The 27235-nt window shown below is 39.9% G+C and overlaps 1 protein-coding gene across 12 annotated transcripts in view; it reads right to left on the bottom strand.

Moving 5' to 3' along the window:
• CADM1 (cell adhesion molecule 1) overlaps positions 1-27235 on the bottom strand; it is a 352382-nt gene that overhangs the window by 58810 nt on the left and 266337 nt on the right. For all 12 annotated transcript variants that reach the window (XM_027563669.1, XM_027563671.1, XM_027563673.1 and 9 more), the window contains exons 2-3: positions 9366-9512; positions 7624-7776 (exon numbers count right to left, since the gene is read on the bottom strand). In XM_027563669.1, the coding sequence (XP_027419470.1) occupies positions 7624-7776; positions 9366-9512 (300 nt within the window). The remainder of the gene's footprint in view (positions 1-7623; positions 7777-9365; positions 9513-27235) is intronic.

Here is a 27235-nt window from a genome sequence, read left to right as displayed (position 1 = left end):
AACATATCCTTTTTAAACACAGAATCTATTTCTGGGCATATTCTTCTATTCATTAGAAATTAGGACCATTGCTCTTAAGAAAAAGAGATAAATAATAGACATTCTTGCTGGGAATTTAAAACGAACTGCCACTGCAGGGAACAGAAGAAAGACAAAGTCATCATCAAATAAAGTTATGTAAAATCGCTTAAGTTAGCATTTGTGTCTAAAGTTATCTGATAAAACGACGAGTCTTCTGCTCCTAAGTTATGCGTGACCAAGCTATAAAAATATAGGCACTAGTGAAAGTGGTAGTCACTCAGTCATGTCTGACTCTTTGTGACCCCATGGACTGTAGCCCCCCAGGCTCCCCTGTCCATGGACTTCTCCAGGCAAGAATACTGGAGTGAGTAGCCATTCCCTTCTCCAGGGCATCTTCCTGACCCAGGAATCAAACCCAGGTCTCCAAACCATCTAAGCTACCAGGGAAGCCTCTATAGACACTTGGTTAGTTATCAATCAGTCATTAGAAAATTGACCAGGGGAAGCAGATTAAAAAAATAAGAGGAAATCACACTACTGACATCCTCTTTATCTGAAAGTCTCTGAAAAGAATATTTCTCCTTGAATTCAACCCTTAGATTTCACTCTTCATATGAAAGATTCTTAAGTCAACCAGCAAAGATCTAAAACAAGGAGTCCCTTAAAAGAATCATTCACCATAGACATCCATAGATGTGCTTCATAACCAGTTACATTCAATTAAAATTATTCATAAAGTCCAGAATATGATCATGACCTCTGATGGGTGGTGTAGTAATAAAATCTGTTAGCTATGAAGATGCAGTAATATAGGAAATGCCAGTTAATTTGCAATGATTTTCCATACGCTGAAAGCCAAAGCTCCAGATTTTAGGAAACCAAAGGTGAAAAGGATTACTGAGTTTGTAAGTAAATTTCATCTTCAGAATGAAAACCACCCTTCTCTAAGCCTATTAAACATATATGTAATAAAATGATTAGAACAAAATATTGGGGCTTAAAAGGCTGAATGAAGTATGTAGGATGATGGTAATGATGAAGAAAGCATGTTTTCTTTTCTGAAAGTGAGGTGACAGGGAAGCTTCACATACGGTGCAACCTTACCTTACAACTGAGCTTCTAGAAATAAAAATCAGGAGAATACTGTATTCAGCGGATTGAATCTAAGAATCTGTGCCCTGACCACCATGAATAAGCTAAGATGGTTCTAAGACTTATGATTAATAAGTTTCTCAACTCTGAAGAGAAACAAGAAATTAAATATGTATAAACATGCCATCCTGATGATCAAGTTGAATAATAAATCTCTGATACAGCTTCAATAAATTATGGGATTAAACCATGTATTTGGGATTTCCAACTGTTCTAGTCCAATGTGAAAATTCTACCCACAGGAAGAATTTTACACTGAATTGAAGCAGTTGAAAATTCCTATAGCGAATGATGGAAAAGGAAAAGGAAAATGATTTGTTGTATATGTTTCCCAGCAAGATAGATGGGGGGCGGGGGGGAGTATAACCGTCAGAGCAAAAGCAAGCCTCTCCTTTGTTTCCCTTTGTAACAGGAAACTAACACGGTTGCTCAACTGGATGTGTTGCTAAAGTGACATTGCCCCAATGAGTAGTTAAACATGGCAAAGAACTACCCTAGTTTACATTTTAAGAAAAAATAAGCATAAAGAGACACAGTCAAAGATCCAATTTGGAGCTGCATGTCTGCCAGTATTCTAAGAGACAGAAGGTGAATGGGGTGGCCTCAGCTAGTTATTTCCTCAATGCACTTTAGTCTTCCTAGATGACAATCAGGTAGGTTATAGATTTTCAATACACATACCTAGATGGTTGATATGGAGTACACAAGAGATGTATCGAGAGACTAGATGTGTAGGGCCAACAAATACTACTAAATTCTGAGTGAAGTATAATGGGAATATTGAAAAAAATGTTATTGTTAGAGCAAATGTCAGACAAAAAGATTGTCTGAGATTAAAGAAAATAAGGTCTCAGTGAGCTGTGAGGAAGAGAATAAGAGGCTTAGACAAAAAGGGACTAAGTAAGGAGTAAAAGAGTTACGAATGTCTTCTCAACAAATGTAGGGATGAAAGTCAAACAGTATTAGTTCTTTTCAAGGTCCAGGCAGAAATAAAATAGAGGGATGAAAACAATTCCAGTGTGCATGGATAACTTTGGGGGAAACACCTAGACAGTCATTCTGGTAATCTTCCCGAGGGGAACAGATCCAGGAGTTGTTGAAAGGTTCCAGCAAGTATCAACCATCGGGTCTTGAGGGCATTAATGTTCAAACACAGTGTTGGTCAGCTATCTGTCTTCTCTGTGTTCCTGGGTATCTTCCCGTCATCTTCTTTTTCGTGATCCCGAAGTCTCCTCCTCACAGGCTCCTTCTAACCGCCACTGACAATTCACCTTCAGCGGTGTTTCTTAGTGAAAGCAGGACTTAATTCTCTCCATCAGCTGGAGATCGGCACAAGGATGAGTGTGTGTTCTTTCTCATTACCAGTAACGTCCAGGGACTCAAAGCAAGGACGTGGCGACGGGCAGGTATAAATCAGGGCTTCCCTGGTGGCTCAGTGGTAGAGAATCTGCCTGCCAGTGCAGGAGACATGGGTTCAGTCCCTGAGTCAGGAGGATCCCCTGGAGGAGGAAATGACAACCCACTCCAGTATTCTTGCCTGAGAAATCCCATGGACAAGAGGAGCCCGGCAGGCTGCAGTTCATGGGGTCACACAAGGAATCAGACATGACTTAGTGACTAAATTACAACAAAAACATATAAATTAGGCCAGAGGAAAATTTACCAATGTCTCTTAGATTTTGTTTAGGGGCTGAGAGTGTGACTGGCAGCATCCTTATCTGGATCACCCATTGTTTGGTATTACTTCCTCTACTGCAGCAGGTACAATCTACAGTTCCCTAACCCTTCCTGGTAATTCCTGTACCAATGCTAGCTGCTTCTGCAAAGTTGACATCACCTTTTCCTTGACAGGTGAGGTAAACATGTGGAAAACTTCAAAAGTATTGGAAAATATGACCAGTGTAGAAAAATAAAGGACTTGTTTATTGTTGAGAAGAGCGTCCTGAGAAACGGCTGAATGAGTGTTTCCAAGTCCATAAACAGTTTTCTCAGGATTGTGAGCAGTATTTCTGATTTTTACTTAGTTTAGAAGAATAAACAGTTAAGTATAGTAGGGGTTGTTTGGTATACAAATACAAAATAAAATCCAATAATGTGAGTCAGAATGGTTCATTGATATCAGTTATGAAGTTGACTTCTTTCAGATTTTTTTAAAGCAAGAAAGAGTTAGAAAATATGAGGTTATTTAAGTGTATCTTTTGAGGGAAAAAGAGGGTTTGGACAAGAAAATCTTAAAGTTTATTTTGGTCTATTCATTCTCCCGTTTTCCCTTTAACTTCATAATGTCTATTCAAATATGAAAGAGGTTAGTAAAGTATAAAAATCCATTTATAAGGAAAAAGGAATTAAAACTGCTACTAACCAGAGAATACACTTATACATGGTACACTAAACAGACGCATTTAGTAAAAACTGCAGCCATTAATGAAAATAACCAAAGATATATGTAAGGAGATGCATAGAGATGGAAATACAAATAAAAGTCACAGAGAGGGAAATACTAGAAAATAGCAGAGAAATGCCGAGGTTCTTCTTAGCTAACCTCAAATCTATGAGTGCTAATTATAAACATTACACCTACAACATTAAAAAAAAAATCAGCAATATCAAGATGAGCCACATTAATTACAACAAAGAGGAGCCTTAAAGCTGATCAGTATGTGGAATCTCACTCTAAGACCCTTTAAAATAATTAGATTCTCCTGTTCCTGGAATCTTAAGAGTGAACACTAATCTTAGAAGGACAGGACTGTAATAATATTAGTGATTATTATCAGTAACTATATTAATCATAAAGCAGTATATTCTCTCTCTTGTTCATCTCCTCTTATGAATAGTAGTATGAAGAGAGTCCTACACAACGATGCCTTTGGATTCTCAGGTGGCTCAGCAGTAAAGAATCCGCCTGCCAAACAGGAGACACGGGTTCAATCCCTGAGTCAGGAGGACACCCTGGAGAAGGAATTGGTGGCTCCAGTATTCTTGCCTGGGAAATCCCACTGACAGAGGAGCCTGGTGGGTTACAGTCCATGGAATTCCAAGAGTCAGACATGACTAAGCAATAACACTATGATCTGGAGACAGGAACAAACTCATCACAAGTGGAGGGAGTGGATGAATATCCTAAAAGGCACCAAAATGCATGTAAAATATCATAGAAGAGTTTTAAGTTTTTACAGGGGTAAGATAATAAACATAATAGTAACTAACAAATCCCCATCTCTATGTCTTATAATTATGCTGAAAGCTTTAAGCGACTAATAAAGATGCATGTACTAAAATGAGCATCTTCAACCGATCAAGAAGTTTGACAGCTGTGTAAGTACAAATGGGGTCCTTTTCAGAGAACCACAGATAGAAATGAAGATGATGCTAATAGATCATTCTTCATTCATTATAATATCTGAAAATGCTAAACCTTAGAAGGAAGCTTTGAATACATGAGTATCAGTGGAAATTGTCAGATTTTGGAATATGAAAGACTCAAGCACTGATGATAACAATTTGACTCCATCAAGGAATCCTAGAATAAATTCAGTGGAAGGAATATTAAACGAACGCATTATGTGTGCAAAAGGAGCGTCTACCAGTATTGCCTTCAAGTACCTTTAAGTTAATGCTTCTAAACAATACAAGCAAGAAATGTATTACTTCTAGGATAAGCAGACCTCCAAAAGGATTACAGACATGAAGTGAAGTGAAGTGAAGTCACTCAGTCGTGTCCGACTCTTTGCGACTCCATGGACTGTAGCCCACCAGGCTTCTCAGTCAATGGGATTTTCCAGGCAATAGTAATGGAGTGGTAATAGTAATTACAGACATAATGCCTCTCAAAAGTCTAGTGCTGGGTGTATTCAGTCCAACTGGACCGATCCAGTGGGTCTGGGAACAAATGTACCAAGTACTGAAAACTGACAGGCAGGAACTGCTTGCCAAGACCAGATACACTCCTGCAAACAAAATATGTTACCTTCAGAGGGAAAATCTTGAAACAGCAACATTCAGGATTTTATTGAAAACAACCTAGACGAGAAGACCCAGAGCTATGAGCCAGAAGAGTAAGGTCTGTTTCAAACTCTAAAATTCTTGATTCTCATCATGTGCTTTGTCCTAGGCAAGATGGCTAATATCTATTGTTATCTCTTTCTTTGAAATAAAGACATTCATACTTAAAGGTATATGAAACAAAACATTCTGAAAATTCAAAATGCCTTAAGTATATTTCATCTAGCTTTCTTCTGTGGGCATGCCATAGACAATGGTGGGTCAAAGGGAATATAGTCAATTTGAAGGTTAGGCAGCTAATGACCTACTCCAAAATCACTGCAGATGGTGACTGCAGCCATGAAATTAAAAGATACTTACTCCTTGGAAGAAAAGTTATGATCAACCTAGATAGCATATTCAAAAGCAGAGACATTACTTTGCCAACAAAGGTCCATCTAGTCAAGGCTATGGTTTTTCCTGTGGTCATGTATGGATGTGAGAGTTGGACTGTGAAGAAAGCTGAGTGCTGAAGAATTGATGCTTTTGAACTGTGGTGTTGGAGAAGACTCTTGAGAGTGCCTTGGACTGCATGGAGATCCAACCAGTCCATTCTAAAGGAGATCAGCCCTGGGTGTTCTTTGGAAGGACTGATGCTAAAGCTGAAACTCCAATACTTTGGCCACCTCATGTGAAGAGTTGACTCATTGGAAAAGACTCTGATGCTGGGAGGGATTGGGGGCAGGAGGAGAAGGGGACGACAGAGGATGAGATGGCTGGATGGCATCACTGACTCGATGGATGTGAGTCTGAGTGAACTCCGGGAGTTGGTGATGGACAGGGAGGCCTGGCGTGCTGCGATTCATGGGGTCGCAAAGAGTTGGACACGACTGAGCGACTGAACTGAACTGAACTGACATACTCCAATAAGCAAACAAAGACATCTACTGAAAACTTTTGGTGCATCTGCCAAATACCAAAATAGTCATCCCAGCCAAACCTTCCACACTTACTATTTCTGTCTGTCTAAAAGGGATCAAAGGTGCAATTAGAGATAAATATATATATACCATCAAACACAGACCACGGAGGAAGCAGAATGGCTGGACATAAAACACGACTTTCTAAAATCAGTGTTCCTCTTATCAATAACATATATGTAAGCATTAGGGATACATTTTAGTTCAATGAATTAAAAAAATGTTCCCTATTACAGCTGTGTTTAAATAAAGCAATGAGGCAGCAGCTTAATACGTACATCCATAAATACATACATGTTCACACACACTAAGCAAAAACGTCCTTCATATTTATCTTTCCCCTTTAATCTTCATATCATTACACTGAAAAGCTGCAGTCTGCTGCCTCAAATAGACTTTGATTCATCATCTTCCCAAAGGTGTAAATCAGAGATCTTGCCTCTTGTTATATGTACGTCCTTGAAAACTCAGTTTCAAAAACAGCTGGTGTTATGTACTGGAGCATATATTTGTCTAAAAGGTGACTAATTCAGACCACCTTTACCACAGGAATATCTGCTCATTCTGTCAAAACACAGACATGGAAACCTGGCTGCCGGGATTCTGCTGAAAGTCACAACCTAGTGATCATACATGAAGATGGGGTCCCCAGTCTCAGGGCCGTGGAGTGGTACGTCCTGTCAGATCAGTGGCAGCATTAGATCAGAAATAAAGTGCACGATAAATGCGATGTGCTTGAATCATCCCCAAACCATCCCCCTCCACCCTCAGTTCATGAAAAAACTGTCTTCTCCGAAATCAGTCCCTGGTACCAAAAAGGTTTGGGGCCATTGAATGAAGACACTCAACTTGTTAGAGGAAGAAGTGTACCCGACAGCCAGTCCACAGTCCTTGCTTAGTATCAGCCTTCTCTCCCTAGAAGCTCTTCATTCTTTTCTGTCCAATGGTTGCAATTTGTGGCAAAGTATGTGTTCATGGGGTATGATTTTTACAGCATCATCTTGAGTATGAGCAATAAACAAGGCAATAAGTCAAGCCGAAGAAAAGGAGATCAACAATATTAAACGAGATGTAACTCAGAAGGAAAAATCATTAAGCGGATTTCATCACAGAGCTCTGCCACAGGGTGCAGATGTAGGAGCCCATCACCCCCTCTTCTGCACAGAAGGAAAAAAAATCCTGGAAGTTAGAAGCAATGACATTGCATGTGGTGAGTGATTCATTTGAGGGCTCTAAATTCTCTTGATCTTTGCTTCTGAAGCTTGAGGGTTGAAACCCAAGAGCAGGTGGAATCTATAAAGCCTGCTGATTGCCATTCCTTAGAGTGTTTGGTAAAATAGGCTATTTTTAAAATTCAGCAAGATGGGCGGTGAGTCTTCCTAAAACAGTAAAATTTACCATTAACCTTTTCCTAGCTGCTGGAAGCCACCTGGCAGTAAGTGCTACCCCTCTCATCTCCGAGGACAAGCCCTGATGCATTCCTTACCCAGGACTGTGATTGTGGTGTAACTTTCCTGCGGGGGGTCAGTGTAGAGCTGGCAGAAGTATCTTCCTTCATCAGAAATGGAGACATTTGTCAGCGACACTTTCAGTTCACTGCTCGAAAAATTCAGCAGCTGGAACCTGCTGTCCTTCAGAGCTGGGAAACAAAACACAGAGTTAGTGAATGTGAGAAAGACGACTGTCTATTTGCCTTCCGGAGGGGAGGAAAAAGCCAGGGGACTAGAAAGCCAGCTACAGAGTAGACACACGGATTAAGTCGTTCTGCACCTGGTGGGTACTACTTTGTCCTTCTTGAGTTCTTATTTAGGGCTTCTGCATTATCTGCATGTAGACAAACGTCCCTGCTGGAAAAGGAAACTCACATACGTGGCTGTGTGTTTCTGTACACACACACACTCTCACACACACACTCTCACACACACACCTCTTGCTGTCAATTTTGAGCACTGATTCATAAATTGTTTCAAATCTTCTATCAGAGATAGGCAGAATGAAAACAGGAAGAAAGGGCAGGCCAGGAGGCCCCTTTGGGCACTGAAATTTCAGGGAGTAGAACCCACAAGCTTTTAAATTGTCTCTAAAAATCTAAGGCTTTAAAAGAAATAGAGGTTCTAATGTTATGAGATAAAATTTTTTTTAAATCATTAGTAATTTCAAAAGCAAAATGAAAATCATTAAAAAAAAAAAAAAACTTTATAGCAAAACAATCCAATTTAACCGGGATGCATCTTTGCGTTTGATGTGATTTGAGGTGGAGCTGCCAAACGTCTGTGACCTGGGGCTCAGGGGGCCCTGAGCTCTGACCCTGTTTCTATCTGTATTCAGCTTCATGGTATGAAACCGATTAGGCATAAAGTAGGAATTCAGAGTCATCACAAAAATAACATATGTGGGCTTTTTACTGATTTCTAATATCCATTTAAAATCCTTTTATTAATTTGATAAAGGTTAGATCAGTATATACTAATGATAAAAATTCATTCTCAGAATGAGAAGCTGGCTTCTCTCCTCTTACCCTCCTTCATCCCCTTAATGTTCCTTAGGTTTGTCGACTCTTTCCACAGGCCATGAATGTTCTGAGGTGTCGGGGATAATGGAGAAAAGCAGGTAGGAAGCGACATGTCTGAACCCGCTTTGTAGGCAGCAGTGCTCTCAACAGCAATCTTTCGAAAGACCTAACTCTTGCTCTTGCCAAGCCCTGGCACCCATATGACCACTGCTATAGTATACAATTAAGTTTCCATTATTGGCTTTTGTGGTCTTACATTTGGAAGGATTTCAGCACATGGGCACCTCCATCTTCCACAGGCTAAGATGACAGGAGATTTGGTTTTGTCTTTATGGGCACAGATTGCCTTGAAAACTTCAATCTTCAGACCAAACAGATTACCTTTGAGAATGCTATATTTTCCTTGCCTAACCCTATTTGAGTTGTTTGTGTCAGCTAAGTATTTGGGACTCAATTGCAATTCACCTTGAATTACTACAATCAATTCCTATTGCAAAGGAAGACTGCCTTACTTTTAAAAAGGACCATTCAAGCTTTCTATTAAGTAGGAAGATTATGATTGCATGTCTCTTCTTCCCTCTGAAGAATTGATTAAACTTTAAGCATCTCACATTAAATTAAAGGAAAAAAAAAAAAAAGGCCTTGGCAATCTCTTTATCAAGACAACATGTAGGGAAAAAAAATTGTCATCTAATGCTATAGAGATGGAAACTTACGCCGGAAGTCCCTGAAATAAATGGTCTGTCTGTTGGGATTCAGTAGTTGAATAACAGAGTCGTCACTCTTATTGACTTGGCAGCTGATGGTGGCAACTTCTCCTTCAATCACTGTCACGTCTTTCGTAAACAAATTCTGTCCATCACCTTTGAAAAAAGGAGAAAAAAAAATTCCATCAATTAAAATTTAGTTAATAGGATCATGTAAAATTAGAAACAAGAAGCAAATTAGAAAATAGACACAATGGGAATTTCCTGGTGGTCCAGTGGTTAGGACTTCATGCTTTCATTGTCAAGGGCTAGGGTTCAATCCCTGGTCAGGGAACCAAGATCCTGCAAGCCACATGACCAAAAAAGAAGATAGACATAAGCAGCAACATTTGCCAAGGCTTGTACACCTTTCTCCATAGTCCACAAAAAGAGTGCATTAAGCTGAGCTAGATCTAGGGGCAAAAGGCAACGAAGCCTGGAATCAGTGTGCTCCCAGAAGCTATGATGCCCTTACTCCAGCCTCTGGTGTCTTTACTTGAGGTGTGTATGCTGGAAAGGTAAGGAAAGTAGAGTATTCGCTGTCATGAGGGATGGCACCTCTCACAAAGGGAGTAAGGGAAATACACAGATATCAGCCTTCCTTATCTGAGAGTTGGGCATCTGTAAATCAACCAAGCACAGATAGAAAATACTAAAGAAAACAAAAAATTCCAGAAAGTTCTCCAAAGCAAAACTTGATTTTGAAACACGCCAGCAACTATTTATATAGTACTTACATGTATTTACCACTGTTTACAAAGATAAGTTTTCATTCCAATCCCAAAGAAAGGCAATGCCAAAGAATGCTCAAACTACTGCACAATTGCACTCATCTCACACGCTAGTAAAGTAGTACTCAAAATTCTCCAAGCCAGGCTTCAGCAATACGTGAACCGTGAACTTCCAGTTGTTCAAGCTGGTTTTAGAAAAGGCAGAGGAACCAGAGATCAAATTGCCAACATTCATTGGATCGTGGAACAAGCAAGAGAGTTCCAGAAAAACATCTATTTCTGCTTTATTGACTATGCCAAAGCCTTTGACTGTGTGGATCACAATAAACTGTGGAAAATTCTTCAAGAGATGGGAATACCAGACCACCTGACCTGCCTCTTGAGAAACCCGTATGCAGGTCAGGAAGCAACAGTTAGAACTGGACATGGAACAACAGACTGGTTCCAAATAGGAAGAGGAGTACGTCAAGGCTGTATATTGTCACCCTGCTTATTTAACTTCTATGCAGAGTACATCATGAGAAACGCTGGACTGGATGAAACACAAGCTGGAATCAAGATTGCTGGGAGAAATATCAATCACCTCAGATATGCAGATGACACCACCCTTGTGGCAGAAAGTGAAGAGGAACTAAAAAGCCTCTTGATGAAAGTGAAAGAGGAGAGTGAAAAAGTTGGCTTAACACTCAACATTCAGAAAATGAAGATCATGGCGTCCGGTCCCATCACTTCCTGGCAAATAGATGGGGAAACAGTGTCAGACTTTATTTTGGGGGGCTCCAAAATCACTGCAGATGGTGATTGCAGCCATGAAATTAAAAGACACTTACTCCTTGGAAGGAAAGTTATGATCAACCTAGATAGCATATTCAAAAGCAGAGACATTACTTTGCCAACAAAGGTCCGTCTAGTCAAGGCTATGGTTTTTCCAGTGGTCATGTATGGATGTGAGAGTTGGACTGTGAAGAAGGCTGAGCGCCGAAGAATTGATGCTTTTGAACTGTGGTGTTGGAGAAGACTCTTGAGAGTCCCTTGGACTGCATGGAGATCCAACCAGTCCATCCTAAAGGAGATCAGCCCTGGGTGTTCTTTGGAAGGACTGATGCTAAAGCTGAAACTCCAATATTTGGCCACCTCATGTGAAGAGTTGACTCATTGGAAAAGATTCTGATGCTGGGAGGGACTGGGGGCAGGAGGAGAAGGGGACGACAGAGGATGAGATGGCTGGATGGCATCACTGACTCGATGGACGTGAGTCTGAGTGAACTCCAGGAGTTGGTGATGGACAGGGAGGCCTGGTGTGCTGCGATTCATGGGATCGCACAGAGTTGGACACGACTGAGCGACTGAACTGAATTGAAGTGACATAACATTTACATTGCACTGGGTATTGTAAGTCACCAAGAGATGACTTAAAGTAAACATTTCAAAGGACTTGAGCATCTTGAGATTTTGGTGTCTATGGGGAACCTGGAACCAATTCCCCGTGGATATGAAGGAATGACTGTACTCAACCTCCTCACATCCTTTAGCTATTTGGTCACCTCACAGAAAACTCAAGGGGCCACTTAATAAAAGTAGGAGGGAGGGTTCAGTAAACAATCTCACCTTGTTAGTGGATGTCAAGATTCTTGGAATATAGGCAGCTCTGTTATTCATTGTGTAGGGGTGGAGAACTGACTATGACTGGAATCTCAATAAAATCCTAGGAAGGCTTACACTTCAGTTTGTTATCCTGTTCTTCATGACTCACCCAAAGCCCCAGGCAACCCTGAAACACGCCCTCTCTGTAGACTACATTCTTCTAGCCAGTTAGGAAATCTCATTGTTGTTGTTTAGTGGCTAAGTCCTGTGCAACTCTTTGCAACCCCATGGTCTCTGGCCTGCAAGGTTCCTCTGTCATGGTGTTTTCCAGGCAACAGTACTGGAGTGGGTTGCCATTTCCTACTCCAGGAGATCTTCCCAACTCACAGATCGAACCCGTGTCTTTTGGGTAACCTGCATTGGCAGGTGGCTTCTTTACCACCTGGGAAACCCCAGAAAATCTGCAAAAGTCTACGCTTTCAGTCCACTGATATCTGGATTATCTCCAGATCTGTTCTAGTTTGTTGCTTCTAAGACAAGTGAAGCAGCCAGGGCCCCTCAGAAATGTCCTAAATGACCCACAGCACAGGTAGGAGGAGAGGAGACTTCAAAAGCAAAAGATGAAATAATGTTGAATGTCCAACTCTACACCTGGCATAGCAGGGGATACAGAAGTACATGACATCGTCCTAGCCTGTAAGAAGCTGCAGTATTGGTGAAAACTGACCTCTAATCCCCACTTACAGAACAAAAGGTAGAGTACAGGCAATACGTATGATGGCCTATCAGGAAGGGGACGGGAGAGATTGCTTTTCAGCTGTAAGATCTTAGGTAAACCATTTCAAGTCCCTGAGACAGTGTCTCATCTGCAAAATGGGGACAGTAATGAAAAGCTATCTCACAGGGCTGCTGGGAGGATTAAGAAAGATAATAAATGTAAAGCATTTGGCCCTGTGTCTGGCATCTCATAAAACTGAATAAATGGGAGCTGTTATCATCACCATCATCACTTCTCTAGATGTCAGATCCCAACTAAGCAACTATACGTGTTGGGAGTAGTGTGAATACAAGAATGAAATCATGATCCCTGCACTCAAGGAGCTCTCTAGGTAATTATATATCAACTCAGGGTGGCTTATTCACTCTCTAAAAAAAACTTTGTCACATTAAGAAACAAAGGTCAAAGATAAATACTATTCTAAAAAAGAAGTGAGACCGCATAAATAGAGGTGCAATTAGAGTAAATGGAGGATTTCCACCTGCTATCATATTTCTGCTGAAGGATCCTTTTTTGGCAGGACACAGTGGGGAAGTATGAGAAAGGGTGTCTCAGATGGCTTTAAGCCAAATCCAACTAGAAACAGACCAGCCTCTGGGAGAGGATTAGAAAAGAGGAAACTAGAGGGATAAGGGAAAAAAAATTATTAGAGCCACAGATAAACAAAAATTCCTGATGCTTGAGGAGCAAACCAAAATGAAACCCAACCTTGAGGCCTCTGATCCAGGGAATTAACCTGAGTGTGAGAACGAGGCCCATAGGGCTTGTAACGAGTAAAAAGGTAAATTTTCCCCAGCTTGATTCAGCAGTGAAAGCTTAGTGGGCTGAAGAGTGTGAGAGAATAACAACAAAGAGGAAGAGTGATCAGAGGAAAAGGAGAGACGTTTATTTTCCTCTCGGTGGATTACTGTGACAAACACAGAATTTAGAACCCAGCTGGAGGGAGCAGCTTATTCCCAGATCTGAGAACAGAACAAGGGACAGGGAATTCCTGCCAATCAAGCGTGCTTTTCATGGTGGTTTCGCTGGCCCTTGAGAAGGTCTGTACAGAAAGGACCATACCCTATTTCCTCTGGTAACCCAATTTAGTACAAAAATTAAGGAAACATTAAACTGCATGATTCCAATGCTATACAGTAGCAAGTCATGGGACTTGCCTTGAGGAGATCAGAATACCAAACTGGTCTGCTGGATTGTGGAGATTTCTTCTACTTCAAGGAAGTTTATTAGCACCAAATAAGAATCTTCAGCTTATAAAAGGAACACATGGAAAGGTTATCCAGCAAAAGGCCTTAATCCCTTTGGCCTTATAGATCCTGACTACATCCTGCAGGAGGCTTTTCCAGGTGGCTCAGTGGTAAAGAATCCACCTGCCAATGCAGGAGATGCCTTCGATCCCTGGGTTGGGAAGATCCTCTGGAGTAGGAAATGGCCCACTCCAGTATTCTTGCCTAGAAAATTCCATGGACAGAGGAGCCTGGTGGGCTACCATCCATGGGGTTGCAAAGAGTCAGATACGACCGAGCACACACACACACACACACCATTGCAGATACTAGGACTTGAAGCCAACTGCAATTCAATTATGCTCTAATGGGATGGTTTCTGTGGAAATAACTATCCACTCTTAATTTTAGTCTTTACTCAGAACCCTAGTATATTTGGTCTGTATTCATAGTACGGTTATGAAACATCTGCAAAGGAGATGGGAGCAGAGGAGTTGACCGTGATTTTGTATTTTAAGCAAGATAAGTATTACAACAGAACCAGAGAAGTTTACGTTTCTTTGTTCATTTCTTAAAAAGTCTCAGCATTCTTATTTATTACTTACAATTAAGTAATATAAGATCAGATCCCTTTAATATGTCATTACTGAATAAATCATTCAGGTAAAATGTTTGCCATCTGCAAATGTTTGCCCTGGCTGTGCTCTGGCACATAATATGCTCTGCAAATCCATGGTGGTATCATCGTCATTACTGTATTTTTTTTATGAAATTGCTAAGGCCAACCTAAAGTCCACTGTCTCAGGAAATGACAGTTCCTAGCTATGTTAACATGGTTACAATACTAATGCTAAAAAGTTAGAAGTGCTGGAAGATATCAAAGTGCCTTGATGGATGGTGGTGGCCCAAGGGTATCGGTCTGTAAAAATCACCAATAAATTATACGGGTCAGTTGGACAGTAGTTATATGAAACAGAGCTCCATATTTGGAGCATCAGAAGATGGCTGCAATGGAATAATAATGACCTATTTATTGGAGGCAAAGGAAGTGAATGACAGTGATGAAAATACGATATGTATGTCAGGCCTCTTAACCGCCTGAAGCCTTTATGTAAAAATAATTTCTGCTCACATCCTCAAATATTTCTTCCAAACAGAAGGGAGTACTGTGACTCGATAAATTTCCCCTTGACATAGATATCATGACAATTAGGTTGTTACAAAACACAATTTGATGTGTAGCAGAAGGATACAAACAGGCAACTCCAGTGCCTTTCTTAAATAATCCATTTAAAAAACCTTTCTGATTTTCTAAAACTCAATTAGCAGATATACTGTCAAGGTAGAAAATAGCACATGTTCTGGGCAAAAGAAATCAAGGAGGCTTCAAGCAGGTACGATATAACCGTAGCCATTAAATAAGGCTGTTAGCAGCAAGGTAATTTATTTTAAGTGTGGAACAATGTCTGACACATACAGACATTTTTGACTGCTAACTGGTATATGTGGGTGAGGTTTAAGAGACAGAACCAAACTAGGTTTTAATTTATACCAGCAACTGAATTCCCTATAACATGCCTACTTGCCCCACAAATTCTAAAAACAAAACTTCAGCATTAGAGAGGCCCATTCACTCACAAGCAAGTCTCCCATAGAACTCTAGAAGTTGCCAAGATATTCATGACAAGAATGAAAAAGCATCTTATCTAAAGCAGAAAAAAAGCTAAAATTTATTCTGATGATCACTAAAGACCGTTTCAGCTGAGGTGGTTCGGGCTGGAGTGGATGCGGTGGACACATAAATCCCCTATTAATTCAATCATCAATTCCTGGATTCCTTCCTGAAACCTCATTTAGTTACAAACACTATGTAAATGGCATCTCAGAGAACGCTAGCCTGGGCTGGAATGTATCCGACCAACAAGAGAACTGCCTGCACTGGGGGATGACGCAAATCCTCAAACAAGGAGCTGAAAGAGGAAGCGGCATTCTCAGGCACAGGGGCGTGGGGGAAGGAAACGTGTGTTGATCTGATGCTAGGCGCTTTCTTAGTGGCTTTGAATGTTTTTTCTTCTCAAACTCTTGGAGTTTTCAACATCCACACTTTAAGGACCTGAGACACGAAGAAGCTGAAATAAGCTGTCTAATGTAACTCAGCAAAGTGGCCGAGCTGGTGTTAGAATCCAGTTCTGTCGGTTCCTCCCGCCCAAACAGCTTGTACTTTTCAACCAGCCAACCCCAGGGTCTGTTGCCAAGGTTCTACTGTCTCTGCCTTGGAAAATTTACTTGTTTTTAAAGAGGGTGATTTCCCTATGAGCAACTTCTGATTTTTTTTTTTTATTTCCATAATTTATCCAGAACACAATTACACACTTCAAGATGAGAGAGAATCTGTCCTGAATGTAAAACACCTTGTTTACTACTGCTTCCTGCTTTCAGCACTCGGCACACTTTGCCCCTGGAGAATGCTTTTATTACCACGGCATGGCCGGCATTTGCCAGCACCGAGCGCTCTGGCCTCCGCCGCCTGGCTGTTAATAAATAAAGCACTTCATTTACACCGGGGGAGTCTCTCCAGTCAAGTCTATAATAAAAGGGCAAGTCACAGTCAGAATAGGATTCAGCTTATACTATGGCAGCTATGTAAACTCTTACTGACTTCAAGGAGCACCAATGACTCTTCACTGCGAACAGTTTGCCCACAGAAAGAGCAAATAAAGTCCCTTGACCTATTCCTTTAGTAGCAAAATCATATTAGGGAAACCTTTTTTTTTTTTACCCTCTGCTGTATGGAAGACTGAACCTAACATTAAATCAGCACAGTCAGGTTGTCTGAATAGACAAAAGTGAACCATCAGTACAGGCTGCCCCCAAAAAACCAACCAAACAAAAAAACCATCTTACTAATGATCATGGTAGTTACCAATTTTAAAAAGCCACCAAAGTTCTTGAAATTTCACACCAATTCAAGGTTTGGGATTATCAATTCTTTCCCTTTAAGAGGCATCTGAGTTCAGATTCTCCGGAGTCAAAAAAACGTGCATGATTTTGGAGCCCTTCTTTCCTGTGGTATGTGAGCTCTGTGTCTTGAAACTTCACATGTTTTCTCCCCCATTCTCATTTCTGTTGGATCCCATTTTTACAACCATGTCAGTTACGTACTCAACTTGAAAGACAAATGCCTTTACCCCAACCCAAATACAACCATCACCCGTACAGGCACTGCGATTCCTGCTAACTTTTCTGAGAGCTTGCACTCGAACTGAGTACATTTCAGGAAGAGAGAGAGAAAAAAAGAGAAGATTCTGCTGAAATCCAGAGGGAAAAATCTTTCTAACTGCTTATGTTCCCCCAAGTCAACGTAAACACAGTGTTCACTACAAATCATTAACAAAGCCATTAAGATGTGATTTCTATCTAAGCAATTATTGTCAGCATGTTTTGTACATTTCCTTTAAAAGACTCAACCCTATCTTTCATTTCATTAAACTGTTCCTTGAATTTACAGAGTTTTATATCAAATCAGAAACCTATTTGAATTAATAAGAATTACAGTAAAAGTAATTTGAAAATAAATTATATGAAGTTCAAGCCATGAAAGCTTTTGATGAAAGAATTTAGTCCCCTTTCAATATTACAGTAACATTTTCGGTCACCCAGGGTGCAAATAAAAGGCAGTGAGAACCAGTGTCGAAAAAGATGGGCCCATCAACCATGGATTAAGGTGAAGGGTGCGCACACTTCAACATAAATACAACTCTTTATTTCAAAGAGAGGCAATATTTCAACCTTTGTGAATACGTGAATATTTATTTAAAATCAAAAGCATTCAATCTGTCTGCTGTTTACAAAGCTACTTTTAACCTTTTTGATACTCACCCATGTTTTGCCATCCCTTACAGTAAAGTAGAATCTGTTGGTTGTCTGCTCCAAGGACTGTCTACTCAATGGTCAAAATAATTATGAATGCGAACCATACAGTTCATAAACTTAAAAGTTAAACTAAACCAATTCAATAAATAACTGAGTGGGCAATAGTATGTGGCATGGACCAAAACATTTCCTTTATGTCATCTTCTTTCTCATGGAACCCTTGTGGAATCAAAGCAAGCCAACTAAAAGGAATCTGCCGATCAATTCTCTCATTTACAGATGAAGACACTGAGACCCAGGGAGGAGATCATGCGGCAAGTGTGAGGCCACAGTTCCTAATGGCTCATCAAGGTATTTCTATTCTTGGCTATTTCTAAATAACATTTATTGATTTGTTTCTAATTACAAAAGTAATACATGTTCAAGGTTTGTTTATATGTTTATTAAAGGCTTGTTTCAAGTGTAGTATTCATAACACTTTATCCTATGGCATGGAGATAGTCAGGATCCCCTAAGAATCTCATGTAATGTAGTAACTGTTATATCACTAGCGCTTATGGAGGGAAAAAAACATTGAATTTAATCTAATCTCCTCTTATAATCAGTAAAAGGTGAGGCAAATTTTTGAACAGCAAGTTAAAGAGTAATCTTCCTTCAGTGCTGGTTTTTTCTTCAATTAAAATTGTTGATTTCCCCTGAATACAAAACAAAAAATATCATCTGACACAACATTAAGCTATTCATGAATATTCTGTATACACATTCTTGTTTAGTTGACTAATGGCAAATTAACGCTCTCTATTTTAGCTTAAACACATACTATAGGTATGTTTGATTAGCATTGAATTCCAAAAGCTGATTACTATGCATGCTTTGATTATGTAATTACATAATAGAGTATAATGGCTATAATGGCTCCTTTGGAGTCATTATGATCTATATGGCAAATATGTTTCAGTTTTGCTATAGTTTAAATACACGTTGAGATGACAGCTCATAACAAGGCTCCACTTTTAAGTCTTATCAGCTAAATGGGCATTTCCTCATTCATCCCAACATCTCCTTGACACCAATTAAGGCCTATTGTGTCAAGCTGCATATACTTCTGAGAAATTCCCTTTGTTTTCTTGGCATTCAAGAAAGGACATTAATTTTAAAAGCTGTATGATGCAAAAGCCCTGTGGTTTTTTGTTTTGTTTTGTTTTGTTTTTTTCAAAAAAGAGGCTGAAATTCCATCCTTCATCCACCCTTTGAAAAGTCTGCAAGGAATCATATCGAGTTCATTAATCACTGTTCAGGCAACCACAAGGGGGTTAAAGATGGAATTTCACCTTTAACTCCAAAATGCACACGAAGGAGGGACAGCTAAGAATATTAACGCTCATAGTGGTGACTTCCCACAGCACATTCGGCCACATCAACTACACAAAGGTCTGGTTCTGCAAATCTCATGTCTTGTCATAATATCCTTTTTAGAAGGGGTAGCTCTGAAACAGCAAGGCCAGATTTTGCCTTCAAATTTCCAAACCCAAGATTTTGATGGTTCCAAGGCCAAAAAGTCTACCTAACGAATACATTTTTATAATTCCACCATCAACTTACAAACTGCAAAGTGGCTGGGATTGAAAACAGGACAAATGTTATTGTACAGGATGATGTCAAGATTCTCTTGTCCCCATGAAATCCTTTAATCTTGCGCTATTTCATTTGTAAGAAGAGCTGTTTCTGCTTTTCTCTGCCAAGAGAATGAGCCCTTATACCATGCCAAACCCAAGGTGACCCGAATCTTAACTTTAAAGGCTAATAAGCATCAAGCTGTTTTTTACCTTTGGGTCTATTGGTTTTCAGCATTAAAGCTGAAGAACTGCGGTCAAGCACTGTCCAACTGATATTTACATATAGGATGAGAATCTCTTTTGTGAAAGGAAACATTGATTAGATGTGCGAAAACTCTTTTCCAGGAAGACTGTGACAAAAGAAAGTAGTTACAGCATCTTCACCTATGCTATTTCAATTTTAACCATCACATTAGCTGCCTTCCTCTTAAAAGACTCTGAGCTCAATAGGACTTTTTAATCAGAGCCCACAGCACTAAGGGGGCCAAGCAATTACGATGCTTATGATCTGAGCTGCCTGATTCCATAAAGTGGAGAGGTGCAATGCCCTCTATACAATGTTTGTGGGGAGTGATACCCATCCACAAAACGTGAAGATCTGAATTAGCTTTTCCATTAAAATCCACTTATCCAAGAAGTGAAAGACAATCAAAGAAAGAGAATAAAGAATAAACCATGCAAGATAATAATAATCACTGAATCCTTTTGCTCCTCACACAGAAATGTTTTTTCTCCTCTTACTCCTTTTCATGGCTGGATGGGTTTCATGGTCTTTTTGTTCATCAAAAAGATAGCATCTTTTTTGGAGAGAAGATATCCTCACCCTGAAGAAAAAAACTCCCTCCAGTGGACAGGATTTTGGAGAATTAAAAGAGAGAGGGAAAAATTGAGCCAATAAAGTAGGAAAGTCACTGTTTTCTTTGCTTGTAAGATGGCATTGAAATCACCTTGTGGAAGAGTCATTTTAAGCCTGCTAAATCTGCTTAGAGGCTCTTGGGAGAAAAGGGGCTCTTAAAAAAATATTAATTAAAAAATAACCACAGCCATCCAACTTGGATTTTGGAGGAGAACAATCTGAAGACAGAGGCTTCTTACAAAACTAATTGTGTTGGCAAAGCAAGGAATTTCTTCTCAATGGATTTGATTCTGTGATGCTCGTTTATGGCAAAAGAAGAATAAAAGAGCAGTTTTATATTGGGCTGCTTCAGTAGCAATTCAAAGCTGGGGAGTGTTCCAGCATTTCAAAATACGTTGTCTCTTTCAGATGAAACAGTGCTGAAGCCCAACTGTTGATCTTCTGCAAAAACCACTTTGCTAATGAACCGATAATACAATACTCTATTCCCTGGGGTGTATTAAATGGTTAATTTGAGAGTGAAAACTAGTTGTACAATCCTGTTGTCCATGAGCATGGACTACTGGGAAAGAAAATCACATTCTAAAAGGGATGATCTCTGTAGGAAGAAGAAGCTGGTAACTAACGGAGCACAGACCTTCACAGCATCCAGTGGGGTGGTCACTGATCCCAAAGTTAGTTGACAGCTGAGGTAATGGGAATGGATGATTTTAATTCACATATAGAACTATCTGCATTTCTCAAATCACAAGCTATTCATAACTAAAACAAAAGGTTTACATGATGAAAATGCAAAATACATATTAAAATATTTGAAAACCACAAACAACAATATACATATTAGGCTCTATTATTCCTCTAAAGATTTAAGGGAACTGGGACTTCTTCCATACCCCAGAAGAGATATTGGTAGCCAAGCCAATATACACGCTGAAGCAGTCTCTGATGAACTATACACTATACTATACACGCTGAAGCAGTCTCTGATGAACCCTCACTCTGTAAGAAAGTATAATGTTGCCTTTTTTCTAACCATATGAAAAGAAATTTAGGATTTCAAAGCTACGGACACAGCCAACTCTACTATGCTCACTTCTTAACTGCTACTTCTCAATTTCCTTGTGTTCTAAGCATATTAGAGATGGAGATTGTTTGCAATACTTGCTGTTAAGTAACTGTCCCTCTAGAAAGTGCTTTATACTGAATTTCCTTAGAACCTCAATGGAGACGGCACCTGTAGCTCCCTTATTTTTTTATATCCGGCTTTTAAGCAGCTAATTTAATATCACCTTTCCCATTGATAAGAGATACCATTATTGAACCAGATCACTTGCTTCAACTTAATAAAAGCTATTTTTTTTTTCTTTACATTTGCCTTCAGGGTATTAAAAGACTAACAATTAGTGTAAGATACTTAAAATCACAACACAATCACATATAACAATAAGTACTACACAGAAAGGAAAAGGGAAGTGACTACTTTTCTCCATGTGTGGAGGCAAGAGAGACAAATTATTTCTTTTCTATAGGGTTCATTATTATTTTAATTTTTTTAATATCATGAAAACACCCATTATTTCTGCAGGGGGCATTATTTTAATTGTGTGCATGACAACAATAGCTAATATACTTTTAAAATGTTTTCTATGTCCCAGGCATTGTTTTTTCATATTATCTTATATTACCATTTTATGTTATCTTATTTAATTCTCACAACAGTCCTATGTGGTTCAATATCTTATCATTATCCCCATTATACAGATGAGGAAACTGAGATTTAGAGAGATCAAGTAAGTGGTTGGAACCAATATCTAAACCTCCCTCTACTTAACTCTGGTATTATTCACAATTACAGTATGTTAATGAGGCTTTAATTTATGATGCTAAAAGAGTGGTGGGGAACTAATGAAAGAATCTACTGTATCTCATTTATATGATTTAGGAATAAAACTAAAATAATATTTTCAGCATAGAAGGAATTTGAAGCCTATCAGCAATCAGCATGTTACAATATGCTCCAGCGATTGAATTAGCCCTATAACCGGAGTCTAACTACTGGGCCGTTGGTATTTAGAGAGAGGGAGTCTGTTCTGCCGAATGATTCTGACTCATAAGGCAGTTCAGCTCCAACTTCAGGCATTTACAGTATCCGCTTCAAGGGCATTCATTAGTCTTGACAATCCATGTGACTGAAATTTGGCTGTAATAGCAGTCTCTCTCTGCATCTCCTGGTTCATTTTTTCCTTCCAACAAGAGCCATTGAAAACCTTCCAAATTTAAAGCTCAGCGCCAACAGGACAAGCAAGTAAGGATATCAGTTGGAACACATCAGATATGGACTCAGAGTGAATGTCAGCTTCAACTGACATGACTATAGAAACAGAAAATGGGGAAATGGGAGGGGACGGACGTTTCACATTCTTATTCTAGAGAGTATGCCGAGTGAGTGTAATATGGTTTGTTCAAGAAACACCTGTAAAGCCGTGATAATCATCATGCTGGATAATGTGGCAACATTCAACTCACTCACATCTCCTATCAGGAATTCAAGCAGCTTTGGACTACTTTATGAAATGACAATTTCTTAGCTGGAAAGTTGGGTTCTGTGACTAAGGCCCTTATTATTACTAAGGCGAGTGGCTTTTTATTTATTTATTTTTTAAACCTCTGGGCTCTTGAGTTGCTGGTCCCAGTGAGTCTGGGAAGAAACATACAGGTTAGAAGGTGCTTCTTTAGCCAGGGTTTGATGAAGAGATTGCATATGGACAGCGGTCAAAGGAGATTCCAGATTCTACTTTCCTGACTTGTACCAAGTCCCCAGTGCAAAGCCAATGTCAGTCAGACGTGCACTGCAGCTATCCGAAGTGGTGTTATTATGAAAATAACTTGATTAGTATCATCTGAATGTGGGCTGCTGATTAATCATCATTGAAATTAGAGCTATGTGATAAGGACATCACTTGTGCCTTATTTTTACTTGTTAAGAGGGTGTCTAAGGAAAATGAGACCATATGACTTGAAAAACAGGAATAAGTGCTGTAGTTCTGAGCTTACTGGTGATGAAACTGGGAAAAACTCCGAATTTGTTTTCACATTTTACAAAGGGTAAATGGTGTCTCTCCTCCCAGAGGATTATGAGAATCGAGTCAGAATATGTGTGTAAAATTATTTTTCAAGCTCTATGAATGCTAACTAAAGGATACAATCTTCCCCTTCTCCAACTTCTTCATTAGCATCATCACTATCTCCATGCAGTCTCTGTCTATATGGCTTCTTAGGAGCTTCCATAATGTGCTGGAATTATTTTTTCAATTTCAGAGCTTTAGCTATTATTCTTTTCATTCTAAGGCTAACTTTAAGAAGCACAGAGTAAATTAAAACATCTCCATCACTGATGTTAAATTGCAAACTAAAACCATTCTCAGTAAGAAAAGTATAAGGTAAATAGCAGATGTTGGCAGAGGACTGGACATTTGAAATTAGGTTCAATCTATGATTTATCTTCTGGTTTCTCTCCTTTAATTATATGGCCATAGTGAGTTCAATGAACACTCTCCCTGCTCTAAGGTTGCATTAAGTTAGTCATGTAATACAGGACATCCTTGCTGGAAAACTTCAACCATCAACACCTCAGATACCTAGCTACCAAATATGCTGTTCCACAAATGTGAGCTTTCCATATCATTGAATCTTTCACTGAAGGCCAAAATTAAAACGAAATGAAACGAAACAAAAACAATTTTCACAAAGCTTGCTGACTTGCCACTTTCTTTGTCCTATGCTTCTATCTAGAGAAGATGCCATGAGTTAATGACATACGTAGGACTATGTGGCCCTTCTGGACACAATCGCATCCTGTTAGGCTTGTGTATGTCCTTGCTGCTCGCTTCCAATGCTGCCTGTCACTTCTGGAAGATAATTCCGTCCTTGATTACTAGTGCAAGAGTTTTGAGAAAGCTACTGGTGCTAAGACATTTCCTGCTTACTAATCTGGGATGTCTGAGGTCTCTAGAAACCTAATCTTCGTACTGTGGCATGAAGTGGGGTGTCGCTTTCCCCCTTCATTTAACACTGGAAGAAAGAAAAGTGTGAAGACAAAATTTAATTAACAATAATAGTTGGCTTAGTTTGATAATTATACTTTGACACTAATAGACATTCTTAGGGGAAAATATAGTTTGAATGCAGGAGGCAAAGCAATAAAAATTGGTAACTGACACTACTTTGTTCCTGACAGTATTTTCTAATATTCGTGCTATTTGATCCAATCCATCTAAGCTGCGTCTAAAGGCAGGTAAACTGACCACGGAGGATGCTGCACGATTCCACTGGAAGTCATTCGCTTTCCCTGTGAAGCTCTGATACCTCCCCAAGTTCCTAGACTTCTGGCTCACAGTGCATTGTAATTGTCAGCCTTGGTGCTTATGACCCTGAACAGTTCTTTGATCATTCTTTACAGGCTGGTTTCCTTTTCTTAAAAATCCTGATCTAGATGCAACTGCTAGCACTGCCAGTTATTAGCTAAGTCTTGAAAAAGTTACTTAAGCTCTCGCAGCCTCAGGTTTTACACATATAAAATGGGTCTAAAAATTATTATTTTAGCTCCTCGAGAATAGTTATACTATCTATATCTTTGTATTCTCAAAGCATAATACAGGGTCAGTTTATAGAGCAAGTATTCAATCAATGCTTGTTGAATGGAGTTACTAATGAAGGGCTTTTAAGACCTTTATGCTGAGGCACTCTCATTTGTGGAGACAAGTCTCTTAACATCAAACAATAAGTTGCACCTGTGTGTGTGTGTGTGTGCGCGCGCGTTCGCACGTGTGCGTGCATGTGTTGTTAAGTTTAGTTCAGTCGCTCAGTCATGTCCGACTCTTTGTGACCCCATAAGCTGCAGCACGCCAGGCCTCCCTGTCCAACACCATCTCCCGAAGCCTACCCAAACTCATGTCCATTGAATCAGTGATGCCACCCAACCATCTCATCCTTTGTCGTCCCCTTCTCCTCCTGCCCTCAATCTTTCCCAGCATCAGGGTCTTCTCAAATGAGTCAGCTCTTCGCATCAGGTGGCCAAAGTATTGGAGTTTCAGCTTCAACATCAGACCTTCCAATGCACACCCAGGACTGATCTCCTTTAGAATGGTCTGGTTGGATCTCCTTGCAGTCCAAGGGACTCTCAAGAGTCTCCTCTAACACCACAGTTCAAAAGCATCAATTCTTCAGTGCACAGCTTTCTTTATAGTCCAACTCTCAAATCCATACATGACCACTGGAAAAACCATAGCCTTGACTAGACGGACCTTTGTTGGCAAAGTAACGTCTCTGCTTTTGAATATGCTATCTAGGTTGGTCATAACTTTCCTTCCAAGGAGTAAGCATCTTTTAATTTCATGGCTGCAATCACTGTCTGCAGTGATTTTGGAGCCCATAAAAATAAAGTCTTTCACTGTTTCCACTGTTTCCCCATCTATTTCCCATGAAGTGATGGGACCGGATGCCATGATCTTCGTTTTCTGAATGCTGAACTTTAAGCCAACTTTTTCACTCTCCTCTTTCACTTTCATCAAGAGGCTTTTTAGTTCCTCTTCACTTACTGCCATAAGGGTGGTGTCATCTGCATATCTGAGGTGATTGATATTTCTCCCAGCAATCTTGATTCCAGCTTGTGTTTCATCCAGTCCAGCGTTTCTCATGATGTACTCTGCATAGAAGTTAAATAAGCAGGGTGACAATATACAGCCTTGACGTACTCTGTTTCCTATTTGGAACCAGTCTGTTGTTCCATGTCCAGTTCTAACTGTTGCTTCCTGACCTGCATACAGATTTCTCAAGAGGCAGATCAGGTGGCCTGGTATTCCCATCTCTTTCAGAATTTTCCACAGTTTATTGTGATCAACACCATCAAAGGCTTTGGCATAGTCAATAAAGCAGAAATAGGTGTTTTTCTGGAACTCTCTTGCTTGTTCCATGATCCAGTGAATGTTGGCAATTTGATCTCTGGTTCCTCTGCCTTTTCTAAAACCAGCTTGAACATCTGGAAGTTCATGGTTCACATACTGTTGAAGCCTGGCTTGGAGAATTTTGATCATTATTTTGCTAGCGTGAGAGATGAGTGCAATTGTGCAGTAGTTTGAGCATTCTTTGGCATTGCCTTTCTTTGGGATTGGAATGAAAACTGACCTTTTCCAGTCCTATGGCCACTGCTGAGTTTTCCAAATTTGCTGGCATATGGAGTGCAGCACTTTCACAGCATCATCTTTTAGGATTTGAAATAGCTCAACTGGAATTCCATCACCTCCACTAGCTTTGTTTGCAGTGATGCTTCCTAAAGCCCACTTGACTTCACATTCCAGGTGTCTGGCTCTAGGTGAGTGATCACATCATCGTAATTAAATGTGCTCAGTGGTATCCAACTCTTTGTGAGCGCATTGATTGTAGCCTGCCAGGCTCCTCTCTTTATGGACTTTTCCAAGCAAGAATAATGGAGCAGGTTACCATTTCCTACTCCAGGTGATCTTCCCGATCCAGGGATCGAACCTGAGTCTCTTGCATCTCCTATATTGACAGATGGGTTCTTTACTACTGAGCCACCTGGGAACCCCTGTACCCATATCTCACATTAAATAAAATTGTGAGTAAGAATTAAAAATATCAAGAATTTTCATAACTTTGCTTTTGAAATGATTAATTCCAATCATCTGTTGTATTCTGAAGCTAATCATTTTCTTTTCCATGGCTTGACCATGTTCATAAGGCTCTTGAAAAGAAAAAGGCCTTAATAATGTGCCTCCAGTGGTCAACAAAGCAACCAGCCCTGCTTCCAGAAGTTCCTGACATTCTGAGAAAGACATAGGTATATACAAGGACAGCACAGTGTGGTGAAAACTGTGAATCACAGGATGCTAATGAACTATGGGAACTTGAAGGAGGCGGTAATGACCCTATCGGGACGGGGGTGCATATTCCAGAGAGGATGAAGAGGAGACCTTGGAAAGAAGGATCGTGGCATGTTTAGAACAAAGGGAAGAGTGTGATATGCTCTGAAGAGGCACAGGAAGGGGCGCTTTCTAGAAAGGTCATTAGGTCCAGATATTGAAGGACACTGTATGCCAGGCTAAGGAATTTGCACTTTATCTTGTAATTAATAGGGAGCCATTAAGTGATTTTAATCCA

Source organism: Bos indicus x Bos taurus, chromosome 15 (assembly GCF_003369695.1).
Source record: "Bos indicus x Bos taurus breed Angus x Brahman F1 hybrid chromosome 15, Bos_hybrid_MaternalHap_v2.0, whole genome shotgun sequence".
Lineage (NCBI taxonomy): Eukaryota > Metazoa > Chordata > Mammalia > Artiodactyla > Bovidae > Bos > Bos indicus x Bos taurus.
Note: the sequence above shows the minus strand (reverse complement) of the source record. Positions and strands in the feature narration are given on the sequence as shown.